Genomic DNA, 26,523 nt, shown 5'->3' with positions numbered 1-26,523 from the left:
AGATTCATATAAGAACATTACAAAGCTATTGCTGAAATCAATAAGACAGTTATACTGGAAGCCTCATCTCCTTCATCACAAGCACCTAGTGACGAATAGGCTGAGTTTTCGCCTCCAGCAACGAAAAAAATTATGTTCAAGTTCTAGATAAAAACCTCTTGATCAGACACTCACGTCTACTTGGGATCGAGAACAGCTATCTATTCGACAAGCAAGTACTTCATTTATAGCAACTGTAAACAGCCTTGACCACAATGTTTCAAAAATGTCCATATCTCCAGCTACCGTTTACCGAGCTCAGGCCATCAATAGAAGTAAAATGGCAAAGAAAATCGAAGAGTCACTCTTAGAAAATCCTCCTCATTTGGTCTTGCATTGGGATAGTAAACTGTTGCCCTCAGTTGCCCATGGGAATGTCAAAACCTTGGAAGATAGAGTTGCAGTTCTAGTGACTGGCAAATATTTTGAGCATTTGCTTGGCATACCTGTTGCCCTGAAAGGCACTGGTGAGCAGATGGCTGAAGTAGTCATTCGGGAAGTGGACAGATTAGGGCTACGTGACAATATAATCGGTATATCTTTTGATACTACAGCATCTAATACAGGACTGATCCAAGGAGCATGTACCAGAATTGAAAGGGAAATCGGACAAACATTTCTGTGGTCGGCTTGCCGTCATCACATCCATTAAAATACTATCCAGTCAGGCTGTTAAGGAAAATATGACAAAAAAATTTGAAACCAAACCTGCAAAGAAAAAAGGAAGTGAAACGATTAGAGGGTAAAAACATGGTTTGGGATCCACGACGTGACAGAATACTGCAGTGACTCTCTAAGAAGCCATGTGCACGCTCTTAACCCCTTCAACACAGGGCTTTTATACCCACCTCCATACCGGGCCTATTCTGGCACTTCTTTCCTACATGTACAGTACAAATCATCATTATTTTGCTAGAAAATTACTCAGAACCCCCAAACATTATATATATTTTTTTAGCAGACACCCTAGGGAATAAAATGGCGGTCATTGCAACTTTTTATCTTGCACGGTATTTGCGCAATAATTTTTCAAATGCCTTTTTTGGGGGAAAAAAAGTTTCATTGATTGAAAAATAACAAAACAGTAAAGTTAGCCCAATTTTTTTGTAAAATATGAAAGATGATGTTACGCCGAGTAAATAGATACCTAACATGTCACGCTTTAAAATTGCGCACACTCATGGAATGGCGCCAAACTTCGTTACTTAAAAATCTCCATAGGCGATGCTTTGAAAAAATTTACAGGTTACCAGTTTAGAGTTACAGAGGAGGTCTAGTGCTAGAATTGTTGTACACACTCTAACGCACGCGGCGATACCTCACATATGTGGTTTGAATGACGTTTACATACGTAGGCGGGACTTACGTGTGCGTTCGCTTCTGAGCGTGAGCTACCGGGGACAGAGGCGTTTTACATTTTTTTTTTTAGTTTATTTATTTATTTTTTACACTTTTTTTATCACTTTTATTCCTATTACAAGGAATGTAAACATCCCTTGTAATAGGAACAACGGTGTGTGACAGGTCCTCTTTAACCACTTAAGGACCTTGGCTGTTTTTCAGATTTGGCGCTTACAAGACTAAAACAGTTTTTTTTGCTAGAAAATTACTTAAAACCCCCAAACATTGTATATATTTTTTCGAACACCCTAGAGAATAAAATGGCGGTCATTGCAATACTTTTTGTCACACCGTATTTTCGCAGCGGTCTTACAACTTTTTTTGGAAAAAAATCACTTTTTTGAATTAAAAAATAAGACAACAGTAAAGTTAGCCCAATTTTTTTTATATATTGTGAAAGATAATGTTACGCCGAGTAAAATGATACCCAACATGTCATGCTTCAAAATTGCGCCCGCTCGTGGAATGGCGTCAAACTTTTACCCTTAAAAATCTCCATAGGCGACGTTTAAAAAATTAAATAGGTTGCATCTTTTGAGCTATAGAGGAGGTCTAGGGCTAGAATTATTGCTCTAACGATCATGGTGATACCTCACTTGTGTAGTTTGAACACCGTTTTCATATGCGGGCGCTACTCACGTATGCGTTCGCATCTGCGTGCGAGCTTGTCGGGATGGGGCACTTTAAAAAAAAAAATTGTTTTCTTATTGTTTTTTTTTTTTTTACACTGAAAAAAAAATGGATCACTTTTATTCCTATTACAAGGAATGTAAACATACCTTGTAATAGAAAAAAGCATGACAGGTCCTCTTAAATATGAGATCTGGGGTCAAAAAAACCTCAGATCTCATATTTAGACTTAAATGCAAAACAAAAATTTTTTTTAGTCATTTGAAAAATTACATTTAGAAAATATTGCTTTAAGAAGCATGGGCGGAAGTGACGTCAAAACATCACTTCCGCCCTGCTATGCTATGGGGACAGATGGGGGCCATCTTGCCCTCACTCGTATTCCAGCCGAGGAGAGGAAAGGACCCGATCTTTAAAAAAGGACGTATATAGTCGTGAGCAGGTCCTTAAGTGGTTAAGGAGAGATGCGGGATCAATAAGACCCCACATCTCTCCTTCAGGCTGGAAAGCATGAGATCGTGAAAAAATATTCACGATCTCATGCTTACTAGCCGCAATCTGGTCACCAGTCATCTCTATGCTTCCTATCCGGTGCTGGGCGATTCTTTCTCCGGGCCCCCGATGGCACGGAAGAGCCCGGAGAAGCACCGCATGGTGGTGGGAGGGGGGGATGTCCCCTCCCGCCGCCTATAAGAACAATCAAGCGGCGGAACCGTTGCTATGATAGTTCTTATGGTGCGCACGATCGCCGCCGGAACTCAATGATATCTGAATGATGCCTCTAGCTGCAGGCATCATTCAGATATCACCGCACAAATTACAGGACGTGGGAGATCCCCTTTGTGGACGTCATATGTCTATGTGCGGTATTAAAGTGATTAAAGCGGATGTGCGCTGAAAAAAAATATTAAAAGCCAGCAGCTACAAATACTGCAGCTGCTGACTTTTAATATTAGGACACTTACCTGTCCTGGAGTCCAGCACCGTCTGCAGCAGAGGACGAGTGATCGCTCGTCACTCGGCTGCTCCGCCGGCCATCCACGGTGAGGGAACCAGGAAGTGAAGCGCTCCGGCTTCACTGCCTGGTTCCCTACGGCGCATTCGTGAGTCACGCTGCGCCTGCCGATTGGCTCCCGCTGTGTACTGGGAGCAGAGTGTTCCCAGCACACAACGGGGGGGGGGGGGGGGGGTCGGTCGGTGACGTCATGCTCGCAGTCTATCCGAGACTATTGTGGCCGAAAGTGGGTGCAAATACCTGTCTTTAGGTATCTGCACCCCCCTCCCCCTGAAAGGTGTCAAATGTGACACCGGAGGGGGGAGGGTTCCGATCAACGTGAGTTCCACTTTAGGGTGGAGCTCCGCTTTAAGGTTGTCAATGATACTGCAGAAAGAGAAATTGCTCTGATAAAAAAGTATAACGAATTGGTCAGTGATGAACAACAAAAACAATTCTTGTTGAGGGTATCGAGCATCACAGAAAAGTCATCACCAAGCAAACAAAACAAGGAATTGCATCGTTCAAAGTTGATTAATATAACACATGTTTTGCCTATCATATTACCTATTAATCTTAGTGTATATGTAGCGCTCACCCCCGAAGGAGCCGCTGGTTTGTTTTGGGATCGGCCTGCTGAGTTACCCTGGCGTTGTCTAGGGGTGTAGTAGTGAGAACAAAACAGTGAGCGAAGGTCCAGACAGTGAATAAAGGTTTTCTCAATGCTTTATTTTCTAGGCCAAACACGGCCAACATCAACATCAGTTGGGAAGGTCAAGGTTGATGAAGAGAGAGAGAGAACTTTGCGGTATCAAGTCACAGATCATGGCATTCAAGTCACAGATCATCAGTCAGCACTGACTGCATTGGATTCCTGACTGCAGTTCACCAGAGCACCTGAGAGTGAGAGAGCAGAGTCCTGTAGACTGTCAGTAGGCGCCTGGTCTAGCAGACGGACGGGTGCCTATGAGCTCCTCTCACCTGACCTCCAGTGACTCTTCCTCCTCGGTAGGCAGGCAGGTGTTTTCTCTCCCTCAGGTTCCAGGACAGCCACCCCAGCCTTCTCCTTGGGCCCCCTCCTTCCTCCAGCAACACCTCCAAAGGTAAGGATCTGTCCCTTTGGACTGAATGCGGCCGTCCTTTTTAGGACAAGCCGCAGTTTCAGTCCCGAGAATCGGACGATCGGGATGCCCCCCCCCCCGCATCCCCCAAACACTATATCGCCTCCCCCCGCCAGATCCTATCACCCCTGGGACATCCCCACCTACGGGAATTACCGCCGCCGGAAAGTGGATGCAATCGCGGGGCCGCTTCCCAGGAAAGTCCGCGGCTTCAACCGCGGCCTAGCGGGACATCCCGCACATCAAAGGTGATAGCCCCCTATTTTGTTTCCACACTGCTCAGGCCCCCACTACACTCTCCCTGCGGTGCCCTTATTGGTCCCCTTCCCCCCCCTCGCTGCCCCGTTACTACAGCCCCCGGCTCGGGCCTAGTCCCGGTTGGCGGCCATCTTGGTACTCCTGCTATTCCATAGCATTAACACTACCTTCACTTACCCCTCAGCTCCCCCTCACAGGCCGTTTCTAGCCTGAAACTTGACCCTTGCAGTCAATCCAGGGGTACGCATCCCCCCACGCCCCTATTCACAAAGTACTTGATTCAGGGTTTTTACCGATCGCCAGAAGGGATCAGGAAGGATTTTTTTCCCTAATCGCTGCATATTGGCATTAGCACGCCTGGGGTTTTTCGCCTTCCTCTGGACCAATTCCAGGGAGGGAAGACGTAAAAAGTGACAGTTTTCACTTAGATACTCTTCCCCCCAGCGCCAACAATACCCCCCCTCCCCACAAGCACCGCTACTCCCCTGCGTTTTTTTTTCTGCAACTATGAGTTACTTGAAATACTCTGCAGAAAACATTTGGGAATTAAAGCCATTTGCCGCAATACTTGCAATTGTCACTAAAAAAGTGCTAAAAAGCGAGCAACTGTTAAGAATCAATCGATGATTAACAGTAGAAAAACACATCCAGACACGCCAGCCAAGACGCATATCCTGCGCTTTGGTCAACACAAGATCGGCAGTAAAACACCGGCAAGAAATCTATGATTTCATCCTTCAACACGCTCTAGATTGCCTCTTTATCACAGAAAGCTGGCTGACAGCCGATTGCAACACCATTCTGGAAGAATTGGTGCCAGCAAATTATCGCATTCAAATACAAAACAGAGTGGGGCAAAGAGGGGGGGGGGGTCTGGCAGTGATCCACAAGACTCACCTCTTGATCACCAAACCAGTCCTTCAAAACTCGCTTCCATTCATGGAAACCCTCACTCTGCAGCTGCAAATAAACCCCCAAGATACGGTCCATATGCTACTTTGCTATAGACCACCAGGCCCAAAAACGCACCTTCTGACATCATTAACAGAATTCATCTCCTCTTACACTCTAAGCATCAAACATCTTTTGGTGCTTGGAGATTTCAACCTCTGGGCCAACTCATCGTTGGACCCCATCGCTGACGCCTGCATCAACCATCTGGATGGACTGGGTCTGCAGCAATTAATACAAGGCCCCACTCACGCCTCAGGCCTCATTTTCAAACAGGATTTGGAAATTTTGCTCTGCCAGAATCCCCCTGGCGCCAACTGCTGGCCAGGGATGATATTACATCCCTGGACCACAGACTGACCCAGCGGACATTTCTGGAATGACAGAAGTCCCAAAAATCTAAACAATTAGTGAATGGGAGCAAAGTAACTCTCCCATTCCCCACTAACTTTAGTGTAGTGCCAATACTGAAAGTAGGAGGGCGCTACATATAGTTTTAATAGTATTTCCTGGTGCCTCCATGGCAGCATACCTGTGACAAGCTCCGCCTTGGCTCCTCCCTCAGGACTAGTGAATATTATAAAAGAGTTGGTTAGCAGCGCCCCCACATTCTCCTTTTTTTCCTCATACCTCATGGCAGTGAATACTGGTCGATCGTCCTACCTTCTGCATTCGGCAGCGTCCATCCGGGTTCAAGCCTCTCCCGGATGCGGTCCCTTCTCTTGGGCAGCTAAACGCGCTAATAAGGTTGGGAGTCCCTTCTGTAGGATCTTTTGGGACAGGCAGTTTGTCTCTTAACTAAGAGCTCTATCTGCAGTGTATCTCTCAGGCATCTGGCTTCCCATGGTAACGGAGGCAGCAGCTAATTCTTTTACTTTTCATTTATTTTTCATTTATTTTTTTATTTATTTCTTTCCCCCTTTCCTAAACTCCATTCTGGCATCCTTCCTGTGCCTGCAATCCCATGGCTCACCTGCGGCCCCCCTCGTTTTCCCCCTCGTTTTCCCCCGGTGTTTCCCTCGCCTGCCCCTGTCATCCCTCACTTTCCATGTCGTTTCCTGGCCCTTTAGGGGTCGCGCGCGTCACCCCCAGCCGTTTTGTATGGCTGGGGGCGTCCTCTGCTGCATTCGACGCTGGCGCCGACGGCCGGGACTTCCGGGTCCTAGAGCCGCCGGTTCGCGCATGCGCAGTACGCCCGGAGGCTCCGGCGGCCATCTTGGAATAGGGAAAAACATAGAATTGTTGCCCTTTCTCCAAAAGTTCAGGGCAGAGGCGTTCCTCTGTTCACCTGAACCCTTTATAACTCCCTGGCTGCCTCACTAAGATGCCTGAGGCTGTCCAGGGAGAACCAGAATACTGAGAGCTCCAGGACAAAAGACCTGTTTCTACAGGTAAAAAAAAAAAAAAAAAAAGGGGGCCATTTATTACAAAAACAAAAACAAAAAAAGAAGACATAAAATAATTTGTTTCTAAAAAAAAAAAAAAAAACAAACAATAACACTTAGGAATGTGTCCGTTTAGCCGGGTTAGGTTATGGCGTTTAACCTTTTCCTGTTCTTTCCTTAGCTGCTTCCTCCGCTAATCCACCTAACATGAGCCATTCGCCGTCCATACAAGATCCTACTCTACAATTAAGGTAAGGACCTACGTCCAGGTAAGTTTAAAAAAAAAGAGTGCACTAAGGCGCATACTCTTATGTATTGCAGCCCTGTACGCCAGAAGACGTCTAAGAAGACATCAAGGCGTCATGAAGACTCTGACTCAAGCCACAGCAGGGGAAGGTCTTCCAGGCGAGGAGACCATGAGAGTGGCAAGAAGTCTTTGGCCAAAAAGCGCCATCACTCACGCTCCCCGAGACCCAGATCTCCAAAGTGTCAAGCCTGTGGAGCTACCCCTCTTCCACATAAACGGATCTGTCAAGATTGCATGAGGGACTATGCGGCGGACAGAGAGTCAGAGGGCATGCAAGTGGCGGACCTGCTTAAGAAAGCAATAAAGGATTCCTTTGCAGAATTAGTGGCCTCAATGCCATCGCAACCGGTGGTTCCTCTCCAGGAGCAGCCGGCGGGGGAGGCCATTCCCGGACCGTCCACTAGCGGAATTCCTCGACCGACACCTGCCTCATCCTCTAAACATCAGGAGGAGGATGACGCTTCAGAGGGTTCCTCGGATGACCTGGATGTCTCCGGCTTTGCCTTTTCCATGGTCCAGCCCTATGTGCAGGCAGTAAAACAGGCAATTGGTTGGGAGGAAACTGAGACAGAAGGCAAGAAGTCTAAGGCATACTTCCCCTTTCTCAAGCGCCAGATTTCCTTTTTCCCTCTCATGGACGAGATTAAGGGTGTGATCGAGGAAGAATGGGGAAAGACCGAAAAAAGATTCTCCCTTAACCGCCTAGGAAAACTATATCCTCTATCGGAAGAAGACTCTGTAATGCTCGAGGCCCCTCCAGTGGTCGATGCAGCTGTGGTAAGGTTAGCGAAAAACGTTACGCTGCCTATGGAAGATTCAACGTCATTCAAGGATCCACTGGATAGAAGAATGGATCTCGACCTCAAAAAAGCCTACCAGATGGCGGGCAATGCCTGCAAGCCCGCGGTTGCTTTAACATCGGTTTCCAACGCGCTACGCGTTTGGACAGAGAATATAGAGTCGGCAATCCAGCAGGATGTCCCAAAGGAAGACATTATTAAGGCCTTAGATGAGCTAAAACTCTCTGCAGACTTCATTGGGGAAGCTGCCATCGATTCAGTTCGATGCTCCGCAAGGGCAATGCTCCACACAGTAATGGCCAAACGGGCCTTGTGGCTAAAACCATGGTCAGCAGATATTGCATCGAAACAGAATTGGTGCAAAATACCATTTGATGGAAAAGCCCTATTTGGGGAGAAGTTGGATAAAGCCATATCTCGCGTTACTGGCGGGAAGTCGGGTCTGTTGCCCCAGGACAGGCGATCCAAGCGCTTCAGAACATTCACACCCAGATTCCAATATTCTAAGAACAAGGACTACAGACAGTCCAGGCAAGGAAGAGGCTTTAGGCAAAATTGGAAAAGCACGCAGTCCACCTTCCTCAAGAACCGTAGACAGGGATCCGTGCCTACTCCGCAGGATTCTGCTAAGTCCTTTTGACGCCGAACCATCCCAAGCGATTCCGGTGGGGGCCAGACTCCAACACTTCTCGAAAATCTGGGAGCAAAGGTGCAGGGATCCCTGGGTAATTTCCACTGTAAAATACGGACACTTCTGGACGTTTCTAGACAAACCCCCCAAAGACTTCTTCTCTCCAACAAGGATGTCAAGGTCCCCTCAAAAAGCGGAGGCTCTACAGCACTTTCTTCTCTCCTTACAGGAACAGCAGGCAGTAATCCCAGTACCTCCATCGGAAAGATTTACAGGTTTTTACTCCACCCTGTTTCTCGTCCCCAAAAAAAACGGAGATTGGAGACCTGTCATAGACCTAAAGAGGCTAAATCGTTACATTTTCCTAGAACGATTCAAGATGGAGTCACTACAAACAATCGTCTGTGTAATCCAACCAGGGGACTGGATGTTATCCATAGACTTACGGAATGCGTACCTGCATATACCCATACTCCCCTCTTTCCAGAAGTATCTGAGGTTTGCAGTAGGCCAGGTACATCTTCAATTCCGCAGTCTCCCGTTTGGCCTCTGCACATCACCGAGAGTCTTCACAAAGACACTGATTGCCATGATAGCCCCTCTAAGGGAACAGGGGCTTCGAGTATACCATTATTTGGACGACCTTCTTCTCCTAGCGAGCGATCCAGCCCAATTGATGGAACACAGGGAAGTTCTTCTAACGACGCTAGTAGACTTTGGATGGAAGATAAACCAGGAGAAGAGTCATCTGTCTCCAACCCAGGAAATGATTTATCTGGGTGCACTGTTCAACACAGAGAATGGTACAGTGTCCCTTCCACCTCAGAAAGTGGCGTCTATTATTCAGCAGATGAAGAGTGTGAGTGCGAGACTCCATCTGACCGCCTCGAAGTGTCTGAGCCTGATAGGCCGGATGTCGTCATGTATCCCCATGGTCCCTTGGGCCCATTGGCATTTGAGATATTTCCAACTGGAATTCTTGAGGCAGTGGAACAAACGATATCTATCTCAACCTATACATCTGACGACCCTGATGCTCAGAAGTCTTCATTGGTGGATGAAGAGACACACGCTGATGAAATCACGTCCGCTAGGGCATGTAAACTGGATCACAATTACCACCGATGCCAGTTCAGCAGGTTGGGGAGCACACTGCAACCAGATCTCAGTGCAGGGGAGATGGTCCTTCAGTGCGACGGGCTTGGTGTCGAATATCCTGGAGATCCGGGCAGCCTACCGTGCATTACTAGCCCTAGAATTCGAGATCACAGGGAGACCAGTCCTTCTACGGATGGACAACAAAGCCGCTGTATCTTATATACACCGTCAAGGAGGGACGCACAGCAGGTCCCTGCTGAGGGAGGTGGAGCCCATTATCCTCTGGGCGGAAAGAAACCTAAAGGACCTAAGGGCAATCTACCTACCAGGTCATCTCAACTCAAGAGCCGACCTCCTATCTCGCAGGTTCATAGATGCCAACGAGTGGTCTCTACACCCAAGAATCTTCAACTGGATAGTGAGCCAGTGGGGGCTCCCCGAACTGGACCTATTTGCAACTGCATGCAATTCCAAGCTTCCAAGGTTCATCTCGAGGCTCCCACATCCCCAAGCGGAAGCAATAGATGCTCTCTCAGCCCCATGGGCATGCAAACTGGCCTATGCATTCCCTCCACGGCCCCTCATTCCAAAACTCCTGGCGAGGATCATGATAGAGTCCACAACAGTAATAACGGTTCTACCATACTGGCCGAGACGCCCTTGGTTTCCTATGGCAATGTACCTGAGTACTCAGCCGCCGGTCAAGGTTCCGCTGATACCCTTCCTCCTCGCTCAGGGATGTCACACCCATCCAGATCCAGGCAGGCTGAACCTTCACATCTGGCTGCTGAAAGGCAAAGGTTTGAATCACTAGGATGTTCCAACGAGGTTATCGCAACCCTTCTCAGGGCTAGAAAGCCTTCCACAAACAGTATATACGATAGGGTGTGGAACAAGTTCAAGGCCTTCATGATTAGCAGAAGCTGCGATCCAGATTCTCCATCATCCTCGCAAATGCTTGAATTTTTGCAGGCAGGCCTGGATGTGGGCCTTGCTATGAGTACATTAAAAGTACAGGTAGCAGCAATTTCAACAGCAACCAGCAGAAGGTGGGCAGAGGACCCATTAATAATCCAATTTTTTAAGGCAGTCAGAAAGATCCGACCACCAACTAAACAGGCTTTTCCCACCTGGGACCTCGCTGTCATCCTAGAGGCCTTAGCCAGCCCACCTTTTGCTCCTTCGGACTCGGCATCACTTTGGAACTTAACCTTGAAGCTGACCTTCTTGATAGCCATAACCTCTGGCAGACGGGTTTCAGAGCTCCAAGCTCTGGGGGCGGATGATAACCATATCATATTCTACCATGACAGAGTGGAACTGAGAACAGTACGAGGGTTTATCCCCAAGGTCACGTCATCTTTGGCCATGTCGGAACCCTGGGCTCTCCCAACGTTTCTAGAACAGGAATCAGGTTCTCTTCATGAACTGGACATTGCCTCCACCCTAAAATGCTATCTCAGGGTCACGGCACCTTTCAGAGACTCTACCAAATTGCTCATAATTCCCTGGGGGAAGAACAAAGGCAAGGAGGCGTCAGCAAGAACAATTGCCTCATGGATTGTTAAGCTTATCCACAAGGCGTACAGGGCAAAGGGTCTGGACCCCCCTTTGATGGTCAGGGCACACTCCACTAGGGCGGTCTCTGCCTCTTGGGCGGCAAGAGTGAACGTGGCAATCGAAACTATTTGTAGGGCAGCGACCTGGTCGTCCCAACATACTTTTCTGAAGCATTACCGAGTAGACCCAGGAGCTCTCTCATCGGTAGAATTCGTCAGACAGGCGATCAAATCAGCCGTTGCTTCCTCTAATTATTGATAATAATAATAATAATTCCTTTGAAATAAACCTCCTAAGCATCATCCCACCCGTCTCAGCTAGTTATTTGTCACAGGTATGCTGCCATGGAGGCACCAGGAAAACGGAAAATTGTATCATACTTACCAGTAATTTTCCTTTCCTGGTGCCTATCCATGGCAGCATACGCTCCCACCCTCGGTATTCTATATTACGGAGAATGTGGGGGCGCTGCTAACCAACTCTTTTATAATATTCACTAGTCCTGAGGGAGGAGCCAAGGCGGAGCTTGTCACAGGTATGCTGCCATGGATAGGCACCAGGAAAGGAAAATTACTGGTAAGTATGATACAATTTTGCGTTTTTAAGTTTGTGATTTCTAGTTTTCCCAATAAAATAAAAAAAAGTAATTAACATTGAAAAATCTTATTTTATGCCTACTTTTACAAAACAGATCAAAGTGTGCAACCTCTAGATATTATCCAATCTTCTTGAAATGTAGTATATATATCTTTTACATCACTGAGACTATGGGCATAAGCAAAGTCTGCAAAAATTTTACAATTTATTTTTTTGCCTTAGAAAATAAAAACACCCTAGTGTTCCCACACACACAATTCATCAGTCAGGTATATACAGTATGCATGTCAAGTCTTTTAAATATCTGTAAAGGAAAATGAACAATGGAACTAAATACATTTTGTCACCAGTTTTAATGGTCTAAATATTTCAGGAAATATAAATGACATATCAATAAAACCTTGATTGAGTACTGTGGTTAGAGTGCCCAAGTACCCATAAGATGTCATTAAGCCTAACCTTTTTAAAATGTATTTATTGTTAAGTCTGGGGAAGAATGAGCACCTGGTCACAATATAGGTGTCTGTTTAATAAACTGTGAAGTTTTTTCACAGTTCAGTTCACGGCAGTTCTCAGAGGAAAATTATCTCCTGTGTGTGTATGGCATTTTTCCGCTTTAGATCAACACCAGTCACCATTAGGAAACATGGAAACATGTTGTTTTCTATGTGCCTTGATCAAATCACATCACAATGCTGGTGTGATGTGTGGTGTTTAGTTGTGTGCAAAAAGGGGAACACGCCGCATTTTTCTGCAGTGCACTGGATGGCACCGGAGGTCAGAGACCCAAATGGAGTGTTCACTTTGTACACTTCCAATAAAATGAAAAACATGTCAACAGAGCATTGCACTGCCTCCTCACTTTCTGTTGGGTTTTTATTTCTGTCTGTGACCCCATTGTGGAAAGTCTCCGTCACAGACAGTAATAAAAGCACGACAGAGGCTTTAACCCAAAACTATTAAATCCAAAACAAAAATGTTTTGGTGGGATTTGGACTTTACTAAAATCTGGTGCAGCTCTGCATGGTAGCCAATCAGCTTCTAACTTCAACTTGTTCAATTAAACTTTGACAAATAAAACCTGGAAGCTGATTGGACTCTATGCAGAACTGCACTGGATTTTGCACTCTCCAGCTTTAGTATATCAACCCCACTGAGTCTTGAATCACCTTGCAACCATCTCATGTTCATTTACTGCAGGAGGACGGTTGCTGTGCACTGGATCATGTATCTGATATGTAAACAGCGCTTCCGGGTAAGGGGTGTGCGTGCCCACTGCCCCGACTGTGCTGTGATTTGTTACAGCACAAGCCGATCAGCGGGTCCTGATCAATGATTGATTACCGGGACCCATTGATCGGCTCCCTCATTAATGGAAGAGAGTTTTGTGTTCTAAACAACACAGAGCTTTGTAAACTGATAGATCGCTTAGTAAAAGCAGCACATATTGCACACATTTCACTTTGTTGGGCACACAGTTAACCCCTTCATTGCCCCTAGACGTTAACCCTTTCCCAGCCAGTTCCATTAGTACAGTGACAGTGTATTATCACTGTAGGACTATCCCCGAAGGAGCTGCTGGTTTGTTTTTTGTGGCACATTTACCTCGTGGCTCTCCGAATTCCTAGGGGTGTATGGTGCATATAGCAGTAGAAATGGAATGTCCACAACAGTTTTTTTTTTGCTGTGCTCTTTATTACCCAGCCAGGTAAAAACAATAAAACTTGTGGTGAAGAAGGTAGAGTTAAAAGGAGAAGAAGAATAGCAGATTCAGGCATATCAATAGGGAAAACAATCCTGCTTCCACGTGTAACACTTCTTGCACCACTCCTGTTTGAGTGGGAATAGTGTACCTGCACAGGCCTCTCTCACTGGCCTGGCAGCCAGAGTATTGCTCGAACCTTTAAGGAAAAGTCTCTGCCACAGACCCTCCTACAATGAACTCAGGGAAAGACCTCTGCCACAGGCCTTCCTGATCGTGGTTATGGAAATGAACCTCCTTGATAGAATTACGCCTGGATCTCCTTCAAGTTGCTTTCAGGTACCGACTGACAGGTGACCAGCCTCTCAGTGTCTGGATACCTCGATCCCCGGTGGTTTGTCGAGACCCTATTGGATCGCCAGCCTCTCAATGGCTCTCCTCAGATGGACTCCCCACCGAACAGCTAACTTTCTTGGGATCTTCAAGATTGGGAACCCAGTCGACCACTGGGCTCCCTGCCACAGCTTAAATGTTCCAGGTCAACATAGTCCCGGAACCAGGAACACCGCGTGGCACGTACGCTCCGGCCCGGTAGGCCATAACGCTGGGGCGCCGTGGTGCTGTCACCCTAAAGGTGGGTGCTTCACTCGAAGAAGAAGACTCAGAACCAATAGCATCTGCCCCATAAATACCCTCCCCCAGCATGCACAACGATGCCCAACCCTCCTGATTGGCTGCTGGGGAAAAGTACCCAAATCTTGACTCCACTGATGCCACCTACTGCCCTGGGTGGGAAGAGCACCCCAGCAACAACAGAATGAGCTCACAGCACAGCCAAGCTGAGACAGAGACCTAAGTTTGAACACATTAACTGGATCGGAGTTCAATTAATACTCTGATCTCCCTCTAAATTTAAATAGCACGGGTACTTTGAAGTAACCAGGTGCTACATCACTATTTACTGTATCAGCAAGTGTCAGAGTGCCCGCCACATTATCACAGTCCCACTATAAGTCACTGATCACCGCCATTACTAGTAAAAAAAAAATCCAATATATATATATATATATATATATATATATATATATATATATAGTGGCAGAGCGAGGCTCTGCCCCAATAAAAATAGTGTTAAAATGGACACAGGGTATGTACATTTGCTGGGTGCAACTCTACAGAGTGTAAATGTGGACTGGAGAAGACTGCTGGTGCAGCTTTCTCCAGGTTTTGGTACTTTGTCATGGGGCTCTGTAGTTTGGAGATTCCACAGTGTCTGGGGTGGGATGGAATCTCCAACCCTGTATCCAGACTTTGTGATTACCAGCAGGGTTTGTGCTCAGATGAGCACAGCCCTTATAATGAGAGTGTGCTAAGATCTCATAGCTCCCAGTTGGAGACAGCTCCTGTAAGAGACAGGAGGTCTCCAGAAATCAGAGAGGCTGTAGGAGACAGCCAGAAAATTGGTAACTGCAAGAGGCAGAGCTATAGACGTTCAAGGGAAGCCGCCTATGTTGAGGAGTCCGCTGGTCTGGGTGACCAGGATAACGTGCAGAAGTACTGCTTCAGAGAGCCAGATGGGCTAGCATTTTCTGTTTGCATTTGAAGGAGAAGAACCCCGTGCGTGGGAAACCTTTGATTGAACTTTTTATTTTTGCCTTTTTAATAAAAATGGGCTACCATGCCCTTAAAACATAGTTCCTGACTGGTGTGAATCACTGAAAAAATGCATACCACGAGAGTTAACAACCCCCAATCTTACTATATATATATATATATATATATATATACACACACACACACATACATCGTTTGTAGATGCTATAACTTTTACGCATTACTGTTCTTTTTGTTTTGTTTTTTACCAAAGACATGTAGTAGAATACATTGTGTCTTAAATTCATGAAGTAATTTGATTTTTTACTTTTTTATTGGATATAACCAATAGCAAAAAGTAAAAAATATATATTTTTTTAATTTTCAGTCTTTTTTCGTTTATATAATATGGCAGTCTCTGCACATACAAGAAGGTTGTAGCACTTTCTGTGCAGCAGCTGTAGTCTCTCCCATATTTACACTTTTTTTACTTTAGCACAAATTTTTTGAATTAGAGTCTTTGCACATAGTTCACCCCTCAGGCATAAGCCAAGTCACACTCCCTCGTCACCTTCTCGATTTCAGCATCCTTGTCTGTAAAAGCTCTGGTGCCAGAGCCTAAACAGAGAAAGGACAGTATGACAGTGGCCTGTGACTGGCTGCTTAAGCCCAAGAGTAGGGTTGAGCGAACCTGAACTGTAAAGTTCGGGTTCGGTACGGATGTGACGGTATTAGAATGATATCCCCGTCAAACATTCCCTTCTTCCATCTAGAACATCACCCAATATTCCACAAGGAGGAATATTCCTGGAATCTCCCCAATAAGCCACACATGAGTCAGCGCTTACTGCTGGAACAAGACAGACTTTAATGGTACAACACACAGCTTATATGTAATTTACAAAACTGTTACAATGACAATCTCTGCCCCCCCCCCTTACACAGTGGGGGCTCTCATACAGATTATTAGGCAGACACTTCGGAGCCGACCCTGAAAACACATTTTCTTTAGATAATGACATCAGTGGAGTTAATTACTAGTTGTAACAGAATACGTTATCTAGACAGCCTGGCCCCGCATATAGAAGAGATAATTACCACAATGAAGCAATCAGAATAATTAACATGAGCCACTTCTAATCACAGTAAACAGTAAACACAGGGCTTCTTCACACAACACAATAGATCAATTACCCTTTGAAATAGGACTGGCTGAGGAAGGGTCATTAACATTTCACAGCCTGTTAGCAGAGGAGTGAGTCACACCTGAAATCACCTTCCCTCTAACACACATACACAGCATTAAACAAGCAGGGAGAATTACACTGAAGCATGTGCTTCACAACAGACTATTGTTTTTTTTTCTACCCGGACCCGAACAATTTGCTGTAAGTTTGGGTTCGGGTCCGGTGTTCGGCAATGTAATGGCGGGCTGCAGGGCAGCCAATCACCATTTGTTTTACTCCTGTGACTAAAAAGCCATCACAGCCATGCCTACTAATGGCATGGCTGTGATTGGCCAGTGCAGCATATGACCCAGACTCTATATAAACTAGAGGGACATAGCACATCTCGTCACTCTGCTTTAGATAGGGTAGGGAAAGGTTGCTGCTGATCTGATCTGAGGGAGAGAATTAGATAGGAGTCAGACTGCCTGCTACAGAAATCATATTACACCAGCGCTGCATATGTTCCTGTGAGATACTCTGCATTAGATACTTTTTTTTCATCAAGAAAATATTTTATTGAGACAAAGTAAACATACATTTCCATAAGTGCAGGATATGAATCAGTGATCAAGGATACAAACAAAAAGATTACGTACTTTATCAAGGCAAGTAAACGATAGTAGTAAGAGGGGGGGTTGATCCCAACCCCATTCAGCAATCAACCTATTTATTTTTTATTTTTAGGCTCTCTAATATTACCCCGACCTTACTTCAGGGATCTTGGGTATATATATGTGTCTCTAGAACAAGGTGAGTAAAAGAGACCTCCAGCTTAACTTTAAACACACGGTCTAACCAAATATAACAATTGCATTTCTTATACGCCCATAATCAATGACCTTTAATGCAAGTCCATTCATACTGTTAACACAAAGTACTATAAACCTGGACCCCCATCCATAGTGCCAATTATTATATAACCCCCAGTCGACTTTTGTCCTATCACATTTCTCAGTACTACCTGTTAGCCCTGCAATAGCCTATCCATGACCAACTCCGTTGGTCCCAGCCCAGGAGTGTCCAGCCAAGGCTGCCATAAGGAATAGAATTTCTTTGATGCATTCCTATGCTGATATGTAATTTTTTCCCTTATCAACATGTTATTTACCATCTTCACCCAAAGTCCTTCCGTAGGTACCCTGGAGGTAATCCAGAATCTAGCAATGGCTTTCCGGGCCACATAAAGCAGCCGAAGCACGGCCGTGTGACCATGGGGGGAGAGAGAGGGCACTTCCAGGGCTCCAAGGAGACATACCACTGGATCATGCGGTGCCGGACAGCCATACGCCTGTGATATAGTATTAGTGACGTAGTGCCAATATCTGAAAAGTTTCGGACATTTCCACATAATATGTAGCAAGTCCCCCTCCTGCGCGTTACATTTTGGGCATAGTGGAGAGTCCCTCAGACCCCACTTAAATAGACAAGTTGGTGCTGCATTAGATACTTTAGGGAAAGGTTCCTGATTGATTTTATAGGGAGAGAAATATATAGGAGTCAGTCCTGCTTCACAAATCAAATTGCAGCAGCATTGCATATGTTCCTGTGAGATACTCTGCATAGTACACCAGCACTGCATATGTTCCTGTGAGATACTCTGCATATTGCACCAGCACTGCATATGTTCCTGTGAGATACTCTGCATATTGCAGCAGCTCTGCATATGTTCCTGTGAGATGTACTGCATATGTTCCTGTGAGATACTCTCCATTAGATACTTTAGGGAAAGGTTCCCGATTGTTCTTATAGGGGGAGAAATATATAGGAGTCAGTCCTGCTTCACAAATCAAATTGCAGCACTGCATATGTTCCTGTGAGATACACCCTTTATATACTTTTCTTCTATTGTGCTATTCAAAAACATCAATTTAGGGAAAAAAAATGTTTGCAGTGGGCCAGATTCAGGTAGGGGCGCGCACTGATACGGCGGCGCAGTGTATCGTCTTTACGCTACCCCGCCGTAAATTAGGCCGGTGTAAGCGCGCGTAATTCAAATGATCCCATAGGGGGCGTGGATCATTTAAATTAGGCGCGTTCCCGTGCCGAATGTACTGCGCATGCGCCGTCCCTAAAATTTCCCGATGTGCATTGCGGTAAATGACGTCGCAAGGACGTCATTGGCTTCGACGGGAACGTAAATGGCGTGCAGCGCCATTCATGGACGACTTACGCAAACGACGTAAAATTAAAAAATCGCGACACGGGAACGACGTCCATACTTACCATTGGCTGCGCCTCCTAATAGCAGGAGCAGCCTTACGACGAAACCGACTTACGCAAACGGCGTAAAAAACTACCGCCGGGCGCACGTACGTTTGTGAATCGGCGTAAGTATGCAATTTGCATACTCTACGCTGACAACTACGGGAGCGCCACCTAGCGGCCGGCGTCAGAATGCACCCTAAGATACGACGGCGTAAGAGACTTATGCCAGTCGTATCTTAGGCTAATGTCGGCGTATCTTGCTTTCTGAATGCAGAAAGTAGATACGCCGGCGCAGCTTTGGAATTACGCAGCGTATCTATGGATACGCCGGCGTAATTCTTTCCTGAATCTACCCCAGTGTTTCTTCCAGTGTTTGCAGTGTTTCTTCCATATCTGTACGTGTGAGATAAACACTTTAGCCAGTGTTCTTCTATTGTTCTATTCAAAAAACAACCATTTAGGGCAAAAATATATATTTTGCAGTGTTTCTCAGTGTTTCCTCCATATCTGTACGTGTGAGATAAACACTTTAGCTAGTGTTCTTCTATTGTTCTATTAAAAAAACACCCATTTAGGGCAAAAAAATATATTTACGTGTGAGATAAACCCTGACCTCGTCCTCCTAGGTCAAGATTTTTTTTTTTTTAAGTTATTTCCCTATCCAAATTTATTTGCAGAGTACTTGCCATGCTCTTACCAACATTTTGCTGCCATTTGCAGCCCTCTAGCCCTTTCCATTCATTTTTTTTAGAGACATTTTAGTAGTCAAAAGTCCGGGTCCCCATTGACTTCAATGGGGTTCGGGTTCGGGGTTAAGTTCGAGTCCCGAACCCGGACTTTTTTCCGAAGTTCGGCCGAACCCGTCGAACTCGAACATCCAGGTGTCCGCTCAACTCTACCCAAGAGCCATCACAAAAGAGGAAGTCGCATGCTCCCTCATACTCGGAAGCCTAGCTCTATTAAATTCCAAAAACAGATTAGATCTGCTACTATTCATAGTCATGTACTAATTGTGTACGAGCTTTAGTAATTAGATCTACAGGACACAGAACTACTGTATGCATACTACAGCAAGACATACTTTTGAGCTCTTTTGGGGTCAGAAGTAAAGCTTTCTGGATGGGGAAGCAAGCAAGTGGGAAAATCTTGAACTGGTTTCTTGGACATACACTAAATATTAACACAGACATTCTGAGGACCAAAGAGATGGTGGTATTTTTGGACCCTATAACTCTTGATTTCTGAATTTCAAAAGCAGTAGTGAAAGGTCAACAGTGTAGAAGCTCACCTTCTCCTCTCCACACCTTGTTCCATTCTGTACCATTCCAGATGGGTGCAGGGCAGCCTTGCAAGAATCAATTGTAGCTACGGCGGCATTGACACTAGGATCTTTGTTTCCACCAGAGCAGTATAGAACACCACATTTTATATCCCTAACAGGAGACAAAGATATATACTGTTAAATCACTTGCAAAAATAACCACACATTTTACTGTGTTGATACAACATGTATATTATCAGGCTTATGTGGTAAGACAGTGTAATGAATGAGCCTTGGCGCTTTGACACATGGCTGGCAGAAGCATGGTGGTAATTCTTAACCAATCTCTCAACAAATAATGCAGGGAATGCTATTGGCTGTCTTTAATAAAAGAGGACAAGAGAGGTCTAGCTTTTAACGAGGGACTCAGATTGAGATTATTATTGCACATGATTGGATGATAAAATCAGCAGAGCTTCCCCTCATTTAAGATCTACCTCTCAGATTTACAGCGACTGCACTTCCAAGTGCAATTTCAAGTGCACTTTGCACTTGTAGTGCAACGTTGATTTGCCTTTCGTAAAAAACCCTCATTGTGTATGTTGTTATGCCTATGCTTCCTTACAGTCAGCGGTGATGACAAAGTGCAGTAATCCAAATATCTAACCAAGTTTTTGATTATTGAGGTAATGACATTAATCCTTTGGCATTGACCAACTCCCAACTCTTTAAGACTTCTAAAAACGGGAAGGCGGAGACGAGCATTTGGGTCACGTGACCACTGTGATTGGCTGTCACAGCGTTCACATGATCGGAAAGCATCCGATCGCAAAGTATGCATTGGGAGCTTACCGATCCCAGGTGGCTACCATGCTGGAGGTGTGCAGGGAGCACTCTGTCATCACGGCAAGTAGTTTACACCGGGCTGCATACATGAAGCCGCTCAGTGTTAAGGCCCAGAGGCTGCATATATGCGTACTATCAGTGCTAAGGAGTTAAAAAATAAAATCTCATTGGTCACTGTGGGTTCCTTTCCATTTTAGGTTACTATATGCTTATTAACCACTTCATTACTGGGCACTTAAACCCCCTTCCTGCCCAGACCAATTTTCAGCTTTCAGCTCTGACGCATTTTGAATGACAATTGCGTGGTCATACAACAATGTACCCAAATTATATTTTTATCATTTTTTTTCCCCCACAAATAAAGCTTTCTTTTGGGGGTATTTGATCATCTCTACGATTTTTTTTTGCGCTATAAACAAAAAAAGACAAAGTTTTGAAAAAAAACACAATATTTTTTACTTTTTGTTATAATAATATCCCAATTTTTTTATTAAAAAAATAAAATATTTCTCGGTTTAGGCCGATACGTATTCTTCTACATATTTTTTTAAAAAAAATCTACAAAATAGGGGATAGATTTTTATTTTTTACTAGTAATGGGGGCGATCTGCAATTTTTTTTGTCAGGCCTGCGATATTGCAGCGGACATATCGGACACTTTTGACACAATTTTGGGACCATTCACATTTATACAGCAATCAGTGCTATAAAAATGCACTAATTACTGTATAAATGTGACTGGCAGGGAAGGGGTTAACACTAGGGGGTGAGGAAGGGGTTAAATGTATTCCCTGGGTGTGTTCTAACTGTGTGTGGAGGGGGACTGACTGGGGGAGGTGACCGATGCTGTGTCCCTATGTACAAGGGACATAGCATCGGTCTCCAATTTCCCTGACAGCTCTGTGTTTACACACAGAGCTCCACGTCCCTGCTGTCACCGCCGATCGCGGGTACCTGGCGGACATCGCGGCCGCCTGGCACGCGCATTGGCATCTCAGCGATGCGCCGGGCACAGTGTTTCCCAGCGGCGCGTGCGGGGAATGCACATAAAAGGACGTCCAGGGACGTCCACCTGGCAGTTGAGAGCCGCGCTGTGGATGTCTATAGCGCGGCTCTCAAGTGGTTAAATTAAAATTCATCCACTTTGAGTACAGGAGGGATCATGATTGGCACAGTTCAATTTCCACACTGCAAATCCACAGACTTAAAAGAGAAGTATGGGTTTCCTTTTTTTTTGCTTACATCTATTCTATGTGAGCTGCTGATATCTATAAACCCTCCTAGCCCTCTCAGAAGTGCCCCCATTCTGTTAAAATCAAGATAAATACATGTGGGAGGTTCTACAGTCTTTCATACAGCATCGTCCTGACAATGGCCTGGATATGAAGTCTGGACCCGCCCCTTTCCTGTCATTTTGCTTGATTGATTGATGTTGGCTTCACAATAGCATAACTGCTCCCCCCTCCCTTCCCACTCCTCTCTCCTCCCCCTCCTTCCTCCTCTCCAGCCTGTTTCGTTCTTTAGAGGAATCCAGCAGAGATAACAACCCTTCAGTGACTAAGGTGAGAGAAGTCACTGGTAGTGCAGTGTATAAGAATCTACACTATATATTTCTATTTATCAGCACAGCCACATCTCTTAGGGGCAGGGGAGGGCTGGCAGGGGAGCAGGGTGGAAATCTCCCCCCGGGCTGGTGACACTATGCACAGCCACCAGCCGCCACTACCAAATGCTGTTTTTGCAGAGCAGGAATATGCCTGCTGGAGCTCTGTTAACACAGGTGTAGCACCTGTGTACTTATCAGTACAGGGGCTATGTTAAATTTAGTAGGATGAGAGACTTATTTGCTCTCATCTGTGTTGATTTATCTAAATTTGGCTGTCGCCAGTCCTGAACTGTTTTCTGGGTCATTCTGTTCTCCAGAGATGTCGTTTCATCTCTGGACGGTAGGTGGCGCCAGAGGGGTCCAGGCGGAGCCACTTCTCCCCAGCAGCCAATTAGAGGAGTTTTCCCTCGCGGAGCATGCTGGGGAGGGATATTTCTGTGGCGGAGGCCATTGTTCGGGGGTTCTTCGCGGGTTCCTGGTTCCAGGTACGGCACCCAACTTTAGGGTGTGCGCACATCACAGGCCCCGGCGATATGGCCTACCAGGCTGGGGCGCACGTGCTACGTGGAGTTCCTGACTCTTGGCTCTCATGGCCCGGAGCATCTGATGCTGTAAAGGGGCCCCAGTGACTTACTGGGTCCCCCATCTCTAATAAGAAGATCCCAATCGAGTTGTGCTGTTCGGTGGGGGATCGGAGGACCCGGAGGCAGGTGATCCAACAGGGCTTGAACGAACCATCGGGGATCTGGGTACTGGACACTGACAGGTTGTAAGCGGCAAACTGTCAGTCGGTAACCCCAAGTGATATACTGGGAGGATTCGCTCTATTATCCAAACTTTCAAGCACTAGGCCTGTGGCAGAGGTCTCATCCTAACACCTTAATTCTATCAGAGCTAGGCCTGTGGCAGAGGGTCTCATCTTAAGATCTTAATTCTACTAGAGCCAAGTCTGTGGCAGACTTGTTCCTTCCCAGAAGCATTTAAGTGACGCTCTGGCTGCCAGGCCTGTGAGAGAGGTCTGTCCGGGGGCACTTTACCCACTCCGGCTGGAGTGACGACGAGGAAAGAATTACTATCAAAAGCAGGACTGCTTTTGCTTATCCATCGCCTGTATCTGCAAAGTTTATTCTTTCACCAATCTTTCCTGTCTACCTCAAGTTGACTGTTGGTCATGTTGGACCAGAAATAAAGCATTGAAAAACATCAGCCAACTGTCTGGAAATTCCGTCACTGCTCTCACAACCATCAACACCCCTAGACACATCACAGAGGTAACTTAAATACGCTGATCCCAAATCTAACCAGCGGCTTCTTCGGGGGTAGCGCTACACGTGGGGGCTTGTCCGGGATTCGACTGTTACCTCTGGCAACGAAATCATGAGTAAAGATTTTATTGAGAGCAAGGAGTGTCGTGTATTGAACTGTGTGGCGAAGATGGAGTTAACCTCAAACAGCCAAAGCCTGGGCGTACGTTTAGCGGAGTGAGTGCCTGTAACGTGTCCAGACTAGTTCTTCAAGTGGGAGGAGTCACCCACCCCTGCGGGAGACGTACAGTAAAAGTTTTGTTCCAAACCAACAGACCAACACCCTGCTTGCGAGAGAGAGAGTGCCACGTGTGGGAGATCTCCGCTCCCTCGCTGCCGCCTGCAGCCTCTCAGCGATTGAGGCCCTCTATGACTACACCGGGGGTCTCCAACATGTTTGCTTCATCCGGAATACCCCTGACCGATACGGGCATCTGGATGTCCACAAAAGGACAATTTGTTCTCTTCTCCAGCGGAGTATCGGAGGGCCTTGGACTGTCCTGTCGTTGGATAGGTGTCCGGGGTATGATGTGGGGGGGGGGGGTGGTTCCTGAGGCCATGAGGTTTGCCCGTATGAATAGGCCCCCGGACATCCTGTTGATCCACGCTGGCGGCAATGACCTTGGGGTCAGGGCTTCCAGGGAACTCATCCGGGATGTGCGCTTTGATTTTTTGCGCCTTCGGAGGGAGTTTCCACACACGATATTGATTTGGTCGGATATCGTGGCTCGCGCGGTGTGACGCGAGGCACGGTCGGTTGACCGGATTAATAAAGCCAGGGTTAAAGTGAACAAGGAGGTGGGGAAGTTTTTCGCGAGGAACGGGGGATTGGTAGTGCGTCACCTTGATCTGGAGGAGGAAACTTGGCGTTTCCTGCGGGGCGATGGCGTTCATCTTAACGCTGTGGGCGTTGATTTATGGTTCCTGGGTTTGGAAGATGGTGTGCGGAGGGCTTTTCAGGTGTGGCGGGGCGCCCAGGTGTGAGGTGTCTCACCTGTGGCGCTGTGTCGGTTTTGGGGTCCTTGGCGGTAATATAAATGGTCATGTAGGTAAGCGGTGGGGAACCATCGTAGGTATGGTATCCTCAAGTAGGATTCACTGGATAGTGAATGGTGAGCGGTAAGGCCCCTGGGTGGCTGAGGTCAGCTGGGTTTAGGCCCCAAGTCTATTTAAGTAGCGGCTGGGGTGACAGCTAGTTGGTACCTCGGACACAATAGTAATGGGTTAGGTTTTTAAATGTTACCGTCAGGGACCTCTAAAGCAGTAGATACGCCGATTCACGAACGTACGCTTGCCCGTCGCAGTAAAGATACGCAGTTTCCGTAAGAGATACGCAGCGTAAAGATAAACATGCCCCTAGGTGGCGTAGCCAATGTTAAGTATGCCCGTCGTTCCCGCGTCGAAATTTGATAATTTTACGTCGTTTGCGTAACTCATCTGTGAATGGGGCTGGACGTAATTTACGTTCACGTCGAAACCAATGACGTCCTTGCGGCGTACTTTGGAGCAATGCACACTGGGAAATTCCACGGACGGCGCATGCGCCGTTCGGGAAAAACGTCAATCACGTCGGGTCACCATAAATTAACATAAAACACGCCCCCTCATCCTCATTTGAATTACGCGCGCTTGCGCCGGCCCCATTTACGCCACGCCACCGTAACTTAGGAGGCAAGTGCTTTGTGAATACAGCACTTGCCTCTCTGACTTACGGCGGCGTAGCATAAATACGATACGCTGCGCCGCCGTAATAATGCGCGCCCCTACCTGAATCCGGCCCATTGAGTTTTATTTTCTTGCAGCTCAGAGTAAAGTAATGCTCAGCACTTAGTTAAACTCCCTGGGAGGAAGAGAAATTTCACTCTCTGACGAGAGGGTGCAGTTTCAACTCTGACCTTGGAGATTTGTAAATAGGAAACGTATTAATATATTAGAGTGTGTGTGTGTATATATATATATATATATATATATATATATATATATATTGTATGTTTTTTTTATATTTTCTATGCAGGTTATTGGACCCACCTACTACCAACACTGTGGAGAATGGACAGAATAGATAGGGTTGTGTATGTTGTTGTAGTGTTGCGTAATACCATAGTTCTTACTGTAGTGTTCAAGGACACTAATATTTGTAATTCAAAGTTTGCAATTATGTTTTCTCTCTTTTCCTACTTTCCTTTACTGTTTAAGCAGATCCAGGCCGACATTCAGGGTTGAATGCCTTAGGACACTGGGAAAAGTGTCATTTCAAGTGGGGGGAGTGTGTAGCTCCTGTGTACTTATCAGTACAGGTGCTGTGTTAAATTTAGTAGGATGAGAGACTTATTTGCTCTCATCTGTGTTGATTCATCTAAATTTGGCTGTCGCCAGTCCTGAACTGTTTTCTGGGTCATTCTGTTCTCCAGAGATGTTGTTTCATCTCTGGACGGTAGGTGGCGCCAGAGGGGTCCAGGCGGAGCCGCTTCTCCCCAGCAGCCAATTAGAGGAGTTTTCCCTCGTGGAGCATGCTGGGGAGGGGTATTTCTGTGGCGGAGGCCATTGTTCGGGGTTCTTCGCGGGTTCCTGGCTGGTTCCAGGTGCGGCACCCACCTTTAGGGTGTGCGCACATCACGGGCCCTGGCGATATGGCTTACCAGGCCGGGGCGCACGTGCTATGCAGAGTTCCTGACTCTGGGCTCTCATGGCCCGGAGCATCTGATGCTGTAAAGGGGCCCCAGTGACTTACTGGGTCCCCCATCTCTATTAAGAAGATCCCAAGCGAGTTGTGCTGTTCGGTGGGGGATCGGTCTGAGGAGAACCCGGGGCAGGTTATCCAACAGGGCTTGAACGAACCATCGGGGATCTGGGTACTGGACACTGACAGGTTGTAAGCGGCAAACTGTCAGTCGGTAACCCCAAGTGATATACTGGGAGGATTCGCTCTATTATCCAAACTTTCAAGCACTAGGCCTGTGGCAGAGGTCTCATCCTAACACCTTAATTTTATCAGAGCTAGGCCT

General features: G+C 46.3%; 1 protein-coding gene across 1 annotated transcript in view; it reads right to left on the bottom strand.

The window, feature by feature from the left end:
• LOC120933089 (zinc metalloproteinase-disintegrin-like bothrojarin-1) overlaps positions 1-26,523 on the bottom strand; it is a 185,350-nt gene that overhangs the window by 36,555 nt on the left and 122,272 nt on the right. Inside the window, 1 exon segment of the mRNA XM_040346088.1 lies at positions 19,790-19,934. Within this exon segment, the coding sequence (XP_040202022.1) occupies positions 19,790-19,934 (145 nt within the window).

The sequence above is a fragment of the Rana temporaria genome, chromosome 3 (assembly GCF_905171775.1).
Source record: "Rana temporaria chromosome 3, aRanTem1.1, whole genome shotgun sequence".
NCBI classification, from domain to species: domain Eukaryota; kingdom Metazoa; phylum Chordata; class Amphibia; order Anura; family Ranidae; genus Rana; species Rana temporaria.
This window is presented reverse-complemented; position numbering and strand designations above follow the sequence as displayed.